The following is a 14,945-nucleotide window of genomic DNA, read 5'->3' on the forward strand; positions in this document are numbered from 1 at the left end:
CCTTCACCTTCGACGAGAATTTCATCATCGATGGTTCCTGCGACGATGTCCCCGTAGACGAAGGCCGTCCACACACTGTCGACAGTACTGTAGACTTTTGCATCGGTGGTGGCACCGTCGTCGAGGGAAAAATCAGTCTCCTTCAGCTCAGGCAAATTCAGGATTTCTCCAAAACATCTCCTTTATCTCTTTCTCGCCTTCTGGACTTCCAAGAGTCAGAGGATGAAGGTATGTTTGGCACTGCATACAGTCCATAGCAGTTACGGGTCACGTACCAAGATTCGGATGATGAGGACATTGAGGGCAATGATCCATCTTCTTATCTGGCAGGGGAATTTTCTTTTGCGAAAAGTGACACATCCGTCATGCAGAGTCAGGATTCCTTCCAGGAACGTTATTCTTACAATGACAGAGAGGAGGAGCATCATCATTTCAGGGAACCATCAGTGAAGGTTCCAGTGTCTCTGGTGTCTGATCTCCGTCACATGCTTAATGACTATTACAGGTGTCTTCCAGTCGCAAATGCTCCTCAGAGGCCTTTACCTCCCCAAGAGGTACCCACTATTCTTCTGGGCCAAAGTACTCTCAAATCCACAAGGGAGAAGACCCTTCCTCCTCCTATAGACATCACGGAGGACACTCAGGATGCACAGACAGAAGCAGGTTCGATACAAACAGACATAGATGCCCATGATGAATGCGATGACTACATAGCCCCTATGTCACCATCTTGTAACCCTCCTGCTGCGGATTCCCCTCCAACAGATGTCAGGGATTTCATGATCTTCTAAAGCATGCCTCCAAACGTTTTGATTTGCCAATGCCAACTAAACAGACTCAACGTTCAGTGAGAGCAATTCCTATAATTGACTTTCTATGGCAAGAAGGGCTAAAGTTAATGAAAACACCTGCCTCTGTTCCAGCTGTTATTCCAAAACTGGACAAAAAATATAAGGCTCCTGATGACTCGCCTGCATGTCTTATTGGTCACCCAAGGCCGAACTCTGTGATCATGCAAGCAGCACAGAGAAGAGCCAAGAATCCAGCATCTCCCTGCACTGCCCCAACGGACAAGAAGGGTCATCGCCTCGACAATATTGGAAAGAGGTTCTCGGCTCTGGTGGCTACCTCCATTAGAACCTCTAATGCTATGGCCATTTAGGAAGATACCATCAGCAGATGTGGTCAGACATCTCTACTCTGTTGGAGTATCTCCCCGAGGATAAAAAGAAAGAGACAAAAGATATTCTTTTGGAGGGAGAAAGTGCATCTTCGGAGCTCATTGAGATAGCTATGGACATTTCATCCACTGCATTTCGGCAGATAGCAGGGGCGGCGGTTTTGCCTCGCAAGGGATGGCTAAAAGCAACCACCTTTCGCTCAGAGGTCCTAGCCAAGTTTTTAGACATGCCTTTTGATGGGGAGTGCTTGTTTGGTAAGCACATAGACGAGGAGCTACAATCTATCAAGAAAGACACAGATACAGTCAAAGCCTTAGGCAATCTCCAGCAGCGCCGCTTTCAGTCCTTTCGGACTGGAGGTCGGGGGCAATTCATATCCCTTCCGCAATTTCAGCAGCGCTACCAGCCTTATCCACAGAGTACCTACCATCCATACAACAGGTCCTTCCAGTCTAACACTGCTCAGATGTATTCAAGAATGGCAGGATTCAAGAGGCTGCAATCTGCTGGAAAGTCCCAAGACTCGAATAGGAGACAATGAAGCTCATCAGGCCCCTGCTACGATAGTCCCACACCATGTCATGTCTTCTAGGCATCCTTTTAGAAATGGAACTCCATTTCTTCAGACAGATGGATTCTAGATATCTTCCAACATGACCACACGCTAGAATTCATTCAGCATTCTCCAAATGTTGCACCACACAAAGTTCTGCTCCGTCACCGTCCAGATCTCAAGAAGGAAATAAATGTGCTTCTTCTCCAGCAGGCCATAGAGGGTGTACCCCCTCAACCAGCAAAAACGGAGGTTTTATTACCACTTCTTCCTCATCAAAAATAAAAATGGGAAATGGAGGCAGGTCATAGACCTCAGAATGCTGAACAAGTTCATCAATCTTTCAGGATGCTCTCTCTTCAGGAGATTCTTCTTCTCATGGAAGAAGGGGATTTTCTGGCTTCTCTCGATCTCTTCAATGCCTATTTTCATATTCCCATTCACCTTCAACATCAAAAATTTCTCAGGTTCAAGGTGGCAGAACGCCATTACCAATTCAAAGTGCTTCCTTTTGGTTTAAAATCAGCTCCCAGGGTGTTCACAAAGTGCATGGCACCAATAGCAGCCTTCTTAAGACGTTCATGTAACCAGGTGTTTCCATACCTGGACGATTGGCTCATAAAGTCTCCATCTTTTCAAGCGGCCGAAATTTCAATGAGAGCCTGTCGGGTTCTCTTCCAGTCTTTAGGTCTTTGCATCAATCTGGACAAATTTCCCATTTTCGCGGCCAAATCATTGGTCTTTCTGGGTGCACGTCTCAACACAGAGCTAGGCAAAGCCTTTACCACTCAGGAAAGAATAATGCGGATTATGGATACAACAAAGCTTCTTTCAACAAAAAGGTTTGTTTCTCTGAAGCAATACAAGTCCATGCTGGGGATGATGTCCTCTTGCATCCCGCTCATTCCCAATTGCTGACTTTGCATGTGACCACCGAAGGAACAGCTTGATGCGCAGTGGGTTCAGTCTCAAGGCTAATTCAATAACAAGGTTCGCATTTCAGCATCAATGACAGCCGCTATGGCCTGGTGAATGGTCAAGGACAACCTGTTGCAAGGCCTCTCTTTCATTCACTCTGTAACACAACTGGTGATGACCTCAGATGCGTTGAGGGACGGATGGGGGGATCACCTTCAAGAATTACAGGTTCACGGTAAGTGGTCCATACAGGAATCGGAGTGTCATGTAAACATTTTGGAGCTCAAAGCAGTGTTTTTAGGTATGAGGCCTTCCTGCCTCGGATCAAAGGTGCGTCAGTGCTTGTCTGGATGGACAACACTATGACTATGTTTTACCTCCGAAAGCAAGGTGGAATGAGATCTCAAGTGATTTTCCTTTTTGCTCAACAGATATGGGAATGGCTCCTTGTGAACCACATCTCCTTGCGAGTGAAGCGCATGCCAGGGATTCATAACGAGAAGACCCATTCTCTCAGCAGGGCCTCCAAACAGTGCCCCTGAATGGGAACTCAACGACCAACATTTGAAAGAGGTTTTCCAATCCTCGGGTTACCCAACATTAGATCTGATCGCTACGTTCCTCAACAAAAAGTGTCTTCTTTCTGCAAGCAGACATCCTCATCAAAATTCATGGGGAGATGCCTTCCAGTTTCCTTGCATGGGGATGTTTGCCTATGCTTTTCCCCCATTTCCACTCATTCCTCAAGTACTTCAAAAAATGAAGCAAGAGCCTTGTCGGATCATTCTCATTGCTCCAGGTTGGACAAAACAGTTTGGGTACAACGAGCTGCATCGCCTATCCGAGTATGCGCAGATTCTCTTCACTCCAAAGGAGGATCTTCTCTACATGAACCCAGGCCAAGTGGTTCATAAACGTTCTCCCTCTGTCTTTATTTGTCAGCTTGGCTCCTCACCACACTGAATTTGGGAATTTGAGGCTTTCCAAGGAGTGTACTAAGATATTACAGAAGTCTACTTTGAAATGTTACATAGCTAAATGGAAGAGATTCTGTGCTTGGTGTATCTCGCAAGCATCGCATCCATTCTCTTCATCTTCGAAGCAGGTGCTGCCTTATCGCTTGCATTTAGCAAAATCATGACTTTCTCACTCTTCCATAACAGTTTACCTTGCTTCAATTTCTAGGTATAGAAGACACTCGAATAAAACTTCTCTGTGGTCTAACCGACTCATCAAAGAATTTATGAAGGGACTTTTTAGAGCTTTTCCACTTGTTAAGCCTCCTACAAATGTGTGGCAATTAAATACAGTTCTGTCACAACTGATGCGTCCTCCCTTTGAACCAATACACAAGTGCAAATTAAAGTTCCTTTCCTGGAAACAGGCTTTCCTCTTGGCCATTACGTCAGCCAGACGTATCAGTGAAACCCATGCTTTCACCCTAAAGGAACCGTATCTGCAGTTTTTGCCGGACAGGGTTATCCTATGCACTAACCTTTTTTTTCATACCTAAGGTGCCTTCAACTTACCACCTCAATGAGCTGATTGTTTTACCAACGCTCTTTCCTAATCCTTCCTCAGCAGTGGAAAGGGCGTTGCATTCTCTGGACATTAAACAATGTCTAAAGTTTTATCTGCAAAGAAAGGAGGCCTTCCGTAAATCCTCTCAGCTACTGATCTCTTTCTCGGCACCCAGGATAGGACAAGCCTTGACACGGGCCAGCAGTGCTCGTTGGGTCAAATCCACGATTTTCTTCTGTCATGAAAAAGCTGTCCGTCCGCTTCTTGCAAAAGCACAAGCTCACTCTACTAGGAAAGTGGCGACTTCCTCTGCCCTGTTTGCAGCAGCATCACTCCTGGACATTTGCAGGGAGGCAACGTAGGCGAACGCTCACACATTCACGAAGCATTACTGCCTTGATGGTTGGAAAAAGGCAGATACCGCTGATGGACAAACTACACTCCGACATCTCTTTGCCTAAGGTAGGCGGCTTTGGCCTTCTATGTTCTTTACATGCTGTTTGTTAATTTGTATGCGCATTATTCTCTTCTTGGTTTCTAAAGCTACAAGTTTACATCACCACCTTTCTTCTTCTCTTATTGTGTTTTTTACTGCTTACTAGTCGGATTCATGCAGGTGAATCTACAAAAGATTCTATAATGGAGAAAAAACAAGTTACTTACCTGTACACTGTGGTTCTCTGGTATTGATGCCTTTTATAGATTCAAATGTGACCCTCCCTCCTCCTAGATTAGGATCGCCAATCACCTCAGAGTTTTTGTATACCTATACACTTGTGCTCGAAATCTAAGGTATGGTTGCTTTGTGGGAAAGGGAACTCTGAGGCCTCAGCTGTGATTGGCTGAAGTTTGGATGTTTAAAAATGAGGCTGAAAAGTTACTTAATTGAGTTTTCTGTTCTATGGAGGTCTATGGTGATGTTGTATTACTGCTAGTTATTATGTTACCGTGTGACTCCCACCATGACGACCGGAGATTCAAGCATGTGAATCTATGAAAGATATCAATACTGGAGAACCACAGTGTACAGGTAAGTACCTTGGTTTTTTTTTTTTGCCCTAGTGAGTACCAACATCATTACATTCCTCCAATATGGTTGTGATTTTTTTTAAAGATGTACAACAAATACAAGAATTGTAACAAGAACTTTTCGAACAACCAAATGGCTACCTGCAGCATGCTTCCTTAGCATCCACAACCAACAGTATTCTTGAGGCGTGAGAAGACGACCCATGTTTCCACCTTAATATCTACATTCCAACTCTGTCCCATTCTCTTGGCCTCTGTCCTGGTGCTTAAGCTGTGTTTCAGGGTCAATTTATTAACAAACTAGTGCATCAGTAAATATAAAAACAGGTACAGCAACGTTTCAGAAAGGTGGTACATAAAACATAAAAGCAACCATTAACAAAGCCAATACTTTTGATACATTCAAACTTTGCTAAAACAATAAACAATGCTTGCTGCAATGCAATCTTTTTTTTTAAAAGGACTCTTTTGCTTATACAATGCATGAATGAGATAAAAAGCAATAAATGAAGATGCCTTTAAATTTTGTCCTTAACTTGTCACATTTGCTGGTGCTTCAAAGAGAGGGGTAAAATGTCAGGCTATGTCTTCTGACAAATTGCTGCTTGTTCTTTAAACATGGAGATTGGTGTTTACTTTTCTTTCACTGACTGCAAAGGTAGAGGAGTTTTAAATTGAACTATGTGACAATCTTGCTGGAGTATAGTGAGTGTGAGAGGAAAGGCTGTAGGATGTCATTTGTCTGCCTCACACAATAAAATGTAAATACCTGTAAATGAACTGTATTCATTCAGAAATTAGGAATCAAAATGAAAGACTTTTGTTGTAGTTCTGAAGTGTGCGGAAACGGATTTTAACAGGATCAAAACAAATAAAAACACTTTACTTTGTGATGCACATATGATAAATCCCAGCAACCCGATTTCCACTATATATAATTCTATCAATAAAAGTGTATGTCTGCACAAATCTCGTGGCCATTTCAATGGAAAAAGTGCTGTCTGTAAAAACTACAATGCACTACCACACGAGGCTTTAGTTACATTAAAAAATCGCCCAGCCTCATGCCCATTAAAGGTAGTTGGGTGGTAAAAGTTTGTTGTTATGAAAATTGGGTGGTGGTTCTAAAACGTTTAAGAAGCACTGAGATAAAGTATTAGGTATGTGAAAACAGAGTGTACTTTTCAGATGTACAGTCGTCCCTCATGCATTCCAATGAAGCAGAAGGATGCACCCAAACAGCCAATAGAAAGAAGATGAAACTTGGTTGATCCACAATATGGTTGACAATGTCTCAACCCAAGGGCTGAAGGAGGCTGAACCAAATCCCCTGAGGTTGTGTACAAAATATAATATGTTTGCCATTAACGGCGCATGCATCATCACATGTCAAACCTAAAAAGACTGCTGTTCCTTCTCTTTATGTGTGAAGTGATGTACGAGAACGGGTTACAATAATTAAACATGTCGGTCATGGAACAGAATGGTAAAAGGAGTTAAAAAGGAGTTTTTAAGGAAGGACTTACGATGACACACTCCAGTGCTTCGCATTGGAGCCCTCTTTAAATAGGACAAACAGGGAGAAAGACAGAAATAGTGTGGTCAAGCCCTAAAGGAGGTCCCTACAGGAGATAACGAGGTGGGGTGTTGACAATCAAAAGTGTGTAGAGGAACAACTGAAAATGTGTCAGGGAACAATCAAAGATGTGTGTCATTGTTGACATTTTCATTACGACTTTGGTCCGCCACCATTTAGGCACGATGCTCTAACATCAGAAAGAGTCTGCCCTTCATTTAAGAGTTTCATGCATTTGTATTTTAACTTGAAGGTTTAGATGGTTATGGTTTAGATGCTGAAAGCTATCTTTTCTTTTTCTTTTCTGAGCTAGGAAATTCAAATGATATCGTTTTGGATAAAGCCAAAGAGTGCAGAAGTGTAACATAGTCCCTGTGGTGGTAGGAGGCCTATAGTGGCCCCTCAACCCTTGAGGGGGCCACCATTCAGCCGAAGGCAAATGAATAGCTATGAAATGAGGGTGACTCTGGGTCCCTTCGTCCTATTCTGCATGGGGGCCCCATTATGTTTCTGTACCCCTCTGAAAGCGTGCTCCACCAGATCACACATGGAAGTCCCTGCGGTGTTCCAATAATCCTTGAAGAATCCTCGCATGTTCCCTCTTTCATGGTCTTACGCTTTAGACTAGAGCAGGGGTCTCCAAACCTTTCTGTAGTAAGTGCTACTTTTGCCGAAAGAAAGTCCTCTCGAGCTACTAGAAAATATTATCACTGTATAATAGTAATCACATATGTTAACATTATACTATGGACACCCTAAGCAGGATTATCAGTAGGGATCCCTCAAGCATTTCAGGTGAGGTTACCAGCAGAAATACAAGGAAAAAGCACATTATTATTAAATGCCTCCACCTGACTAATGACATAGCAGCCAAAGCATCATGTGTCCTCCAGCACAAAGGAACACAGAAATAAGTCTCTCATTCAATTATCAACTTTAAATGTGTTTTGTAACTACGAGAGGAGATAGCCATGGGGCAGGCCCCATAGGCTGACACAATATCTGTTTAAGTCTTACTATGACGCCCTGTCATTGGTTTGGAAGCCGCTCCTCTAAGGGTCTTGAGGTGAGCAATGCTGCCTTCTGTTAAATGTGCAGACCCTCTGAATGAGGTAATGGTCTCTATTTCACATCTGAGAGCAACTTCAAGGGATCTGGTGAGCTACCAATAACTCTTGCGCTACTCATTGCAGACCTCTGTACTAGAGCGACGCCACAAGCCATCGAGGTTACAGAAAATCTCATGGTAGTTTTCATTTCCCAATAACATCACCAAAAGACGGGATGACTTTGTTGCCCATTCCCCCTACCGAGAGACCCCTGCTTCCACGGGATCTGAGCATCATATCAGACTCTGGCGCGGTCTCTGCTTGCACCCAGACTCCCAGTTACAGACCTCTATGCGCACCTTTACAGAGACGAGGCTCTCGTCCGAATCCTAGCACCTTTCATACACAAGCAGAAGCACTGAGATATTTGTTTACATTAGTTTTGTATGGACGCTCTGGGTTGAAACGCATTGACCTATCAATCCAGTTTGCAATCAAATTCATACATTTTTTCACATTTACCTCTTTTATTTCATCAGCCTCCTAGCCTAAGACTTTCCCTCCCAAACCCCGAGTCTATCTGACTGTACTGGGCACAGTCACACCCTGAAAATATCCCATTACCACAGTGGGAGTACATGTAGCAACAGGGTTGTTTTCAAAAATAAAAGTATCAAATACAAATTGAGAATGTAAGCGTTATGTACCAATCTCATTGAATAACATGAATAATACCAAACTGTCAGCATTGTCTTTACAGGGTGTTTAATTGGATTTGATTACTAATTTCCAGTCACAATCCGTCCCTGGGTCGATTTAGCTGCCCTTCTATCATAACTAGCCCAGACCCCCCAAGATATAGCGGCATGGATTAGCAAATTTAGCGGCACGAATATGGAAGTTTAGCGGCACAAATATGGAAATTTAGCGGCATTTTTGCAGCACTTTATTTTACTCATAATCATTCATTCTCAGCCTTAAATCAATGGAAACTGTTTTAGCAGAGTATTCCGCTTTGAAATAGGCAACCTGGGGTATAGAACAGAGGAAGCAGCCCATAGGTGAAGGCTGTTATCCCTTGAAAATGCATTCCTCCATTTGCTTTAGTATAAGTTCTGAGAAGCCCATAAAAGATGGGCTCCCATGGGAAATGGTATTCCAGAACCTACCTTAGTGAAATTAAATTTTTGCCTAAGATCACACAATTTCAGCATGGAAGCCACGATTTTATCCAGATTTTCTGGTTTCACACTGTAGTGCGGTGAATGGCCCCCGGGCAGTGAGAGTCAGTGCCCCCTTTGTGGTGGGGCCAGGGGCCCTGTTGTGCGGTGAGAGGACCCCGGGCAGTGACAGTCAGTGCCTCCTTTGAGGTGGGGCCAGGGGCCCTGGTATGCGGTGAGAGGCCCCCTGACCGCCCTTGCAGTGCGACCTTTGCGATTCCGGCTTGCAGGGTTTACTGATGTGTTACTGTTTGTCTTCGAAGATCATTGCACCCCCATGGGCTCATGCCCGTTTTGTTACCTCCGCCCTTCATGACGCAACAAGGTAGGTTTTGTGGCATGAATATTTCTTCCTAAGGTGGACTCATTGGAGAATGAAGCACTGTGTAGGAGGAATTCAAGGACGTAATCCGAGGAACAAACATAGCCGGACAATCGGGTATCCTGAAAACTCTCTGAGGCCATTGTGCTCTCTTCAAAAAAAGATCCTTTCACATGAAAAAACCTTATTTTGTGGAGCAAGACACAGTGGTGCTGGCTGCGATCCACGCTAATCTTGGGGGAAAGAGAGAAATAACGGAAGGAGAGCTCTGTTATTTGTGCATGGGGGCTAGAGCCAGATGATATGGAGAGGGTACAGACAGGGCAGAACCTTGGCACGCTTACTGTGCCACTCATGGACCAAGTCTGACGTTATTGAAATGCCCCAGGAAGACTACACCACTGCACATGATGCTGAGGAGATTTTCAACTGGTCTCTCCCCTATAAACTGACCTTTACCAATCTAAGTCTGACCTCAGGCAGGCACACATCACCTTCCGTTTTGACACTATTGGTGACGGGGCTCACTGTCATTATCTTGACAAGCCCATATCGATTGAGGAGATTGTACAGGTGAATCGCAGCCTTTCCTCTGGCAAGGCCCCGTGGGCAAATGGTTTGATTATGAAATTCTGGCTCCACAACTCCTAGCTGTCTGTGAGGAATCCAGGGAAACGGTCTGTCTGTCTCCCCCTTGCACTACAAGAAGCGCCAATGGTGACAATTTTGAAGCCTGATAACCCCTCCCCCCCGTCAGCTGGGATCATTTTCATCTCCTCTCAATAATTAAAATAGACAATACCATTTTGACTAAAGTGTTAGTGCACAGAATTCTTCCATTAATTCCTAAACTAAGCCGTCTGGATCAATCGGGATTCATCCCAGGGCTCTACCACTCATACACCCCACGAACTATATTCACTGTCCGGCACTAGATAAACCCTGATTTAGACAGTGTGGTGTATTGCTCGACACCACCAAAACTTTTTATTCACTTGAACAGTGCAACCTTTTCAGGGTTTTGGAGTGCACGGGCTTCAGCAGGTGAGGGTGATCTATAACCAGCCTGCTGTGCAAATTAGATTAAAAGGGCCTGCTTCCTCAACTATTGGGATTACTCGGGAAGCAAGGCAGGGTTTCCTATTGGTACCCACACTATTTGCTTTAGCCATGGAACTCCTGGTGGCTTGGCTCCATCAACATCACTTGGCTCCATCAACATCACTCAGAAAGGGATATAGCGTCATGGCTCAAGCACTCGTGGTGTCATTTTACACTGATGTGTGACGCTGTATATCTGAGACCTCATCTGTTATCAGAAAGTCCCTCAAGGATCAGTTACTTATCAGTTATCACTATTAATTGGACATAGTCATTTATATTTCCCTTCATTGCTGCTGTAGCTAAATGCACTCTGGACTACCTTGTTAAATGGTGCACATCCTCGGTGACAGACCTTGGGATATGGGTGAGCAGAGATATAGAAACCCTGTCACAAAAGTGCCGATTTCGCGGACACTTTTGTAAAAATCGCGGCATTTTTACAAAAGTGCCGATTTCGCGGCAAACCGCGAAATCGCAAAATCCTGGAGGGTCTGACTAGGATTGCTCTATATCCAATATTCGAAATTTAATATTATTATTAGTAGTAGTAGTAGTAGTAGTATAACTATTATTATTATTATTATTTAGATAGCTTATAAAATGCTATAAATCTGTGGTCCTAGCAATAGAGAAAGTATATATAATAAGTGTCCATCAAGGAATATTTAGTAGTTTAAATTACATAATTGATATGCCATAAGCCAGAGTTATTAAAAATGACCATGTTGACAAGAAAGAGTGATTTACAAGCATTTACATTTTTGCTTGAAAAGACAGACAAATATCAAATAGTCGACAATTGAACATATATGTGCTCATTGTGAAATGTGAATACATGATGCTGGGGATCAAACAAGAAGAATAGTGACAAAATAATTGTAGAGCGTTCAAGTGCTTTATAGTCCACACTCAACATTAGAATGCATTCCAAAGTGTGTTTGTGGCCATATATGTCAACAGCATTTCGATCCATACGTAGTTTATAGGGTCATCATCAGGACGAGGAATCGCAAAGTTTGAGGTTCAGCATGTTTCTGGTTTTGCACAAACTGTAGCAACAGAGAAATGGCAGCAAAACATATATGGAGTAACAATCTATGCTGTTAGAGTCCAGCTGTGGAGAGGGTTTTAAACTTCTGATATTACTAATTGTGGCCCATTGGAACAGTCATAGGCAAACGATAGCGTCAAAAGTTTATTTGAGCTTTTTTCTACATTGGAGTTAGTTTGGTTTCTTGGAGAAAGGTTGAAAGGCATTTTCCATAGTGTTGGACCCAGCACACTCCCAGGGATCGTCTTCCTTATTTTTAATTGTTGAAGTGGCGAAGTGGGATCAGACGTGGAAATGCTGAACAAAGTTTCTTGTGGTGATGTAGTGTGGTGTCAGCTTTTGGAAATATGATGAACCTTTATTTCAAAAACAATTTTGGATCATGCAAAGTGTCCTAATTGTATTCCTTGCTCCAAATGCGCCATTGGAGTCTTTTTAGAGGTGGATTGGCATTGCCAAATTTAAGTAAGGTCAGGCGTGCTTTGGTGGCTTTATTTTGTAGTCTCTGTAAACTTTCAGACATGTTTTTTAGCCATTTAACTGTTCCAACACAAGGTATCTTAAAAGTTTAATTCAGTGTGAGATTTGCAGGAGACAGGGTATTTTGCAAAAGAGGGATAGTGAGATCTTGACCCACTGTTAATTTACATGGTGAATGGGACGGTTCAAATATAAATGTTAACCAGTTTTTTGCTTTGTATAGTAGTTGGGTGGAGCAGGCGTTACACTTGAAGGCCATTAAAATGGCAGAAATACATTATATTGATTCCATAAGACTGTGGTTCCCATTGTTGATCATTTCAAACAGAGAAAGAGTGCTCTCAAACCCAGTTGTATATGGTCTAGTCAGTTAGTGATTTTATTGTGTTGCTCTGAGTCATACAGTATAAGGAAAAATAGTGAGATAAAAATCTGCCAATTCTTCATCAACAAGTTGTCAATCCCACTCTCCACGTTCCATCAGTCTGTTTCTATGTAGTTTGTTATTCAGTTTAAGTCGCTTGTTTTTGAGACAATAAAGTTGATGTAAACAGGAAAAAGAAAGGAGGTAGCAGCAAGAATATGCTCAGAATAAAATAGAGACAGTCTAACACAAGGTCATTGTGACAAGGTGGGTCCTCACCCCCCTTAAGCATGCAGATGCGTTTCAGTTACCATTAGTGAAGGCGCTATCTAATTTTAGGAGCTGGGCCCTCAGCTGGCAGGGGGGCTTCACAATTTTCTGTTTTGGAAAACAAGCTGGTACCATGAAATTTTATTTTTGTTCTTAATGGAATTAAGTAATTTTGAGTACATAGCCGAGCACTTTGCCTCTAATATATCGAGGACCACAAACACAGTAGGTAATTTAATTTAGCCATGAAGCCTAAACGCTGTTCTAATCCTCAGTGATTGTCATTATAGGTAGGATAAGCCGGTTTGAGTTTAGGGCCTAATTTATTTAGAGTTTTGCTGATGAGACACAATTGTGACAGATATCTCGTCAGCCGTGTTACAAGTGCATTATTTCTTATGGCACTTGTAATGCGGCTGAAGGGATTTCTATCATATTTGCGATGATGTATATAGAGTATCCCATCCACTAAACTCTAAATCAGGGCTTTAATCACATTCAGAAAATATTATACCTTTTTTATGTGTTTGTAGGCGGGGGCTCGTAAACACAGTTTCAAAAGCATAATCTGCACAGAGCAATGACTTCCTCTAGTGTGTGATGATGGTGAAGAAAGATAGAAGCAGGGCTGGACTGGCCGTAGCAGGCACCGGGCATTTCCCCGGGCATTTCCCCTCCGGTGGTGGCTGGTTTTGTCACCGTGGAGGGGCGGTTTTGTTACAGAGGGCCGGTTTTGCAGCAGTGCGGTAATTTTGGCCCCCAGTAACAAAAGCGGGAATGGTGCGTTTCGCTGCCACCCACTATCCCCCGCTGGTTTCTGTTCCCAGTCCGGCCCTGGATAGAAGCTGTGCAGAAACTCATAATGCATGAACCTGTTTGCATCACTGTCCGAGTGTTTGTCATGTGAACGCATGTTTTTCCCTTTTGTAGATCTGAGCTGACAGTCAAAGGAAGCAAATCAAAGAAAGAGCATGTAGTGCCGGATGACAGTGTTGTAAGGCCAGGTAAGTCTCCTCTTCCTTCTGGTATCACCTGGCAAGAATAACGAAATATCGTGAAGCAGATCACCCACATAGCCAATGTGAAAGATTAGACTTCAGAATGGTGCCTTTTATGACTCAGGGGGAAGATTACCAATTGTATTCTAGCTTCCCATGATTACAAGTGCAGCTTGTGTGGAATGTCACCTGTCACCTTGTGTGCTCCAACGGCCCGAGAATCTTATTTTTCAAAACCGATGCTTTTGTGGATACTGGAAAAGATTGCCTTTCAAAAGAATGCACCTGTGGTGGATGGTAATGTTTTCAATGTCTGTCCCTTTGGCTTCTGCAGAAGGTTACCATCAAAAGTATGCATTTGCCTCATGTCAGAAGGATTACCTTTCAGAATTATAATCCATGCCCGATCAAGATTGTGCTTCAAAATTACAGTACAATGTCCACTTGCAAAGATTGCCTTGTATATTATACTCCTGTGTGAGTGAAGAGGAGATACCAGCTAAATACTTTTGAATATGGATGCCAGGCCTTTAATTTAATTATGGAGCGCATGGCCCTTGACCAAAACAGGTTACCCATTAGAGGTGATGCATCCTTCCAATGGTATCAGGCTCTTTGTATTAGGCCAAATGTTTTTGTAGATTCAGGAATTTTCTGAAAACAGAACTGTTCTGGATGGCATTCAACTAAACCTGCTGTAGAGGGCATTGAGTGAAGATTACCATACAATGGATCGCCAAGCATCCAGTTTAACTAGTCTCCCCCATCTGGTGTCACTCATGACCTGGAGGTGGCATTGTTAAGTATGTAATGTAGTACTGCAGTAGTAATACTTAGTACAAAATGCAGTTCATAAACATGTCGTATAAATCCCCACTTCCACCTCTCCTATCTTTTCTACGTGGAAATTTCCACACATATAAGTTCACTACTTAGGGCCCGATTACGATGTTGTTTGGAAACTGTCCCGGACAAATCGGTTCCGGACTAGTTTCCAAACGAATCGGGTCCTGTGAGTCCGGACGACCGATTACGATGCATTGACTTCAATGGGAGCCTGTGTTCCGAACGCGAACACAGGCTCCCATTGAAAAAAGGGGGGGGGGGGGAACCTTGCAACCTGTGGTGGGCACCCCATGGAACCTGCCTCATTGTGCATGGTTGGAAAGAGGGGTCCCTTGGGTTCCCTCAGGGGCTACCTTCGAACGCCTCCGGATGAAGGGGGGCCCGCAACAGGCCCCCAAATACCGATTCCGAAAGCCGTTTCGTCTCGGGCAAACCGAATCGTAACGGCTGTCTAATCGGTCAT

At 43.4% G+C, this 14,945-nt stretch overlaps 1 protein-coding gene across 1 annotated transcript in view; it reads left to right on the forward strand.

Moving 5' to 3' along the window:
• Positions 1 to 14,945, forward strand: part of MORN1 (MORN repeat containing 1) — a 1,183,871-nt gene that overhangs the window by 1,056,864 nt on the left and 112,062 nt on the right. The window contains exon 13 of the mRNA XM_085609315.1: positions 13,569 to 13,642. Coding sequence (XP_085465441.1) covers positions 13,569 to 13,642 — 74 coding nt within the window. The remainder of the gene's footprint in view (positions 1 to 13,568; positions 13,643 to 14,945) is intronic.

The sequence above is a fragment of the Triturus cristatus genome, chromosome 1_2, assembly GCF_964204655.1.
Source record: "Triturus cristatus chromosome 1_2, aTriCri1.1, whole genome shotgun sequence".
Lineage (NCBI taxonomy): Eukaryota > Metazoa > Chordata > Amphibia > Caudata > Salamandridae > Triturus > Triturus cristatus.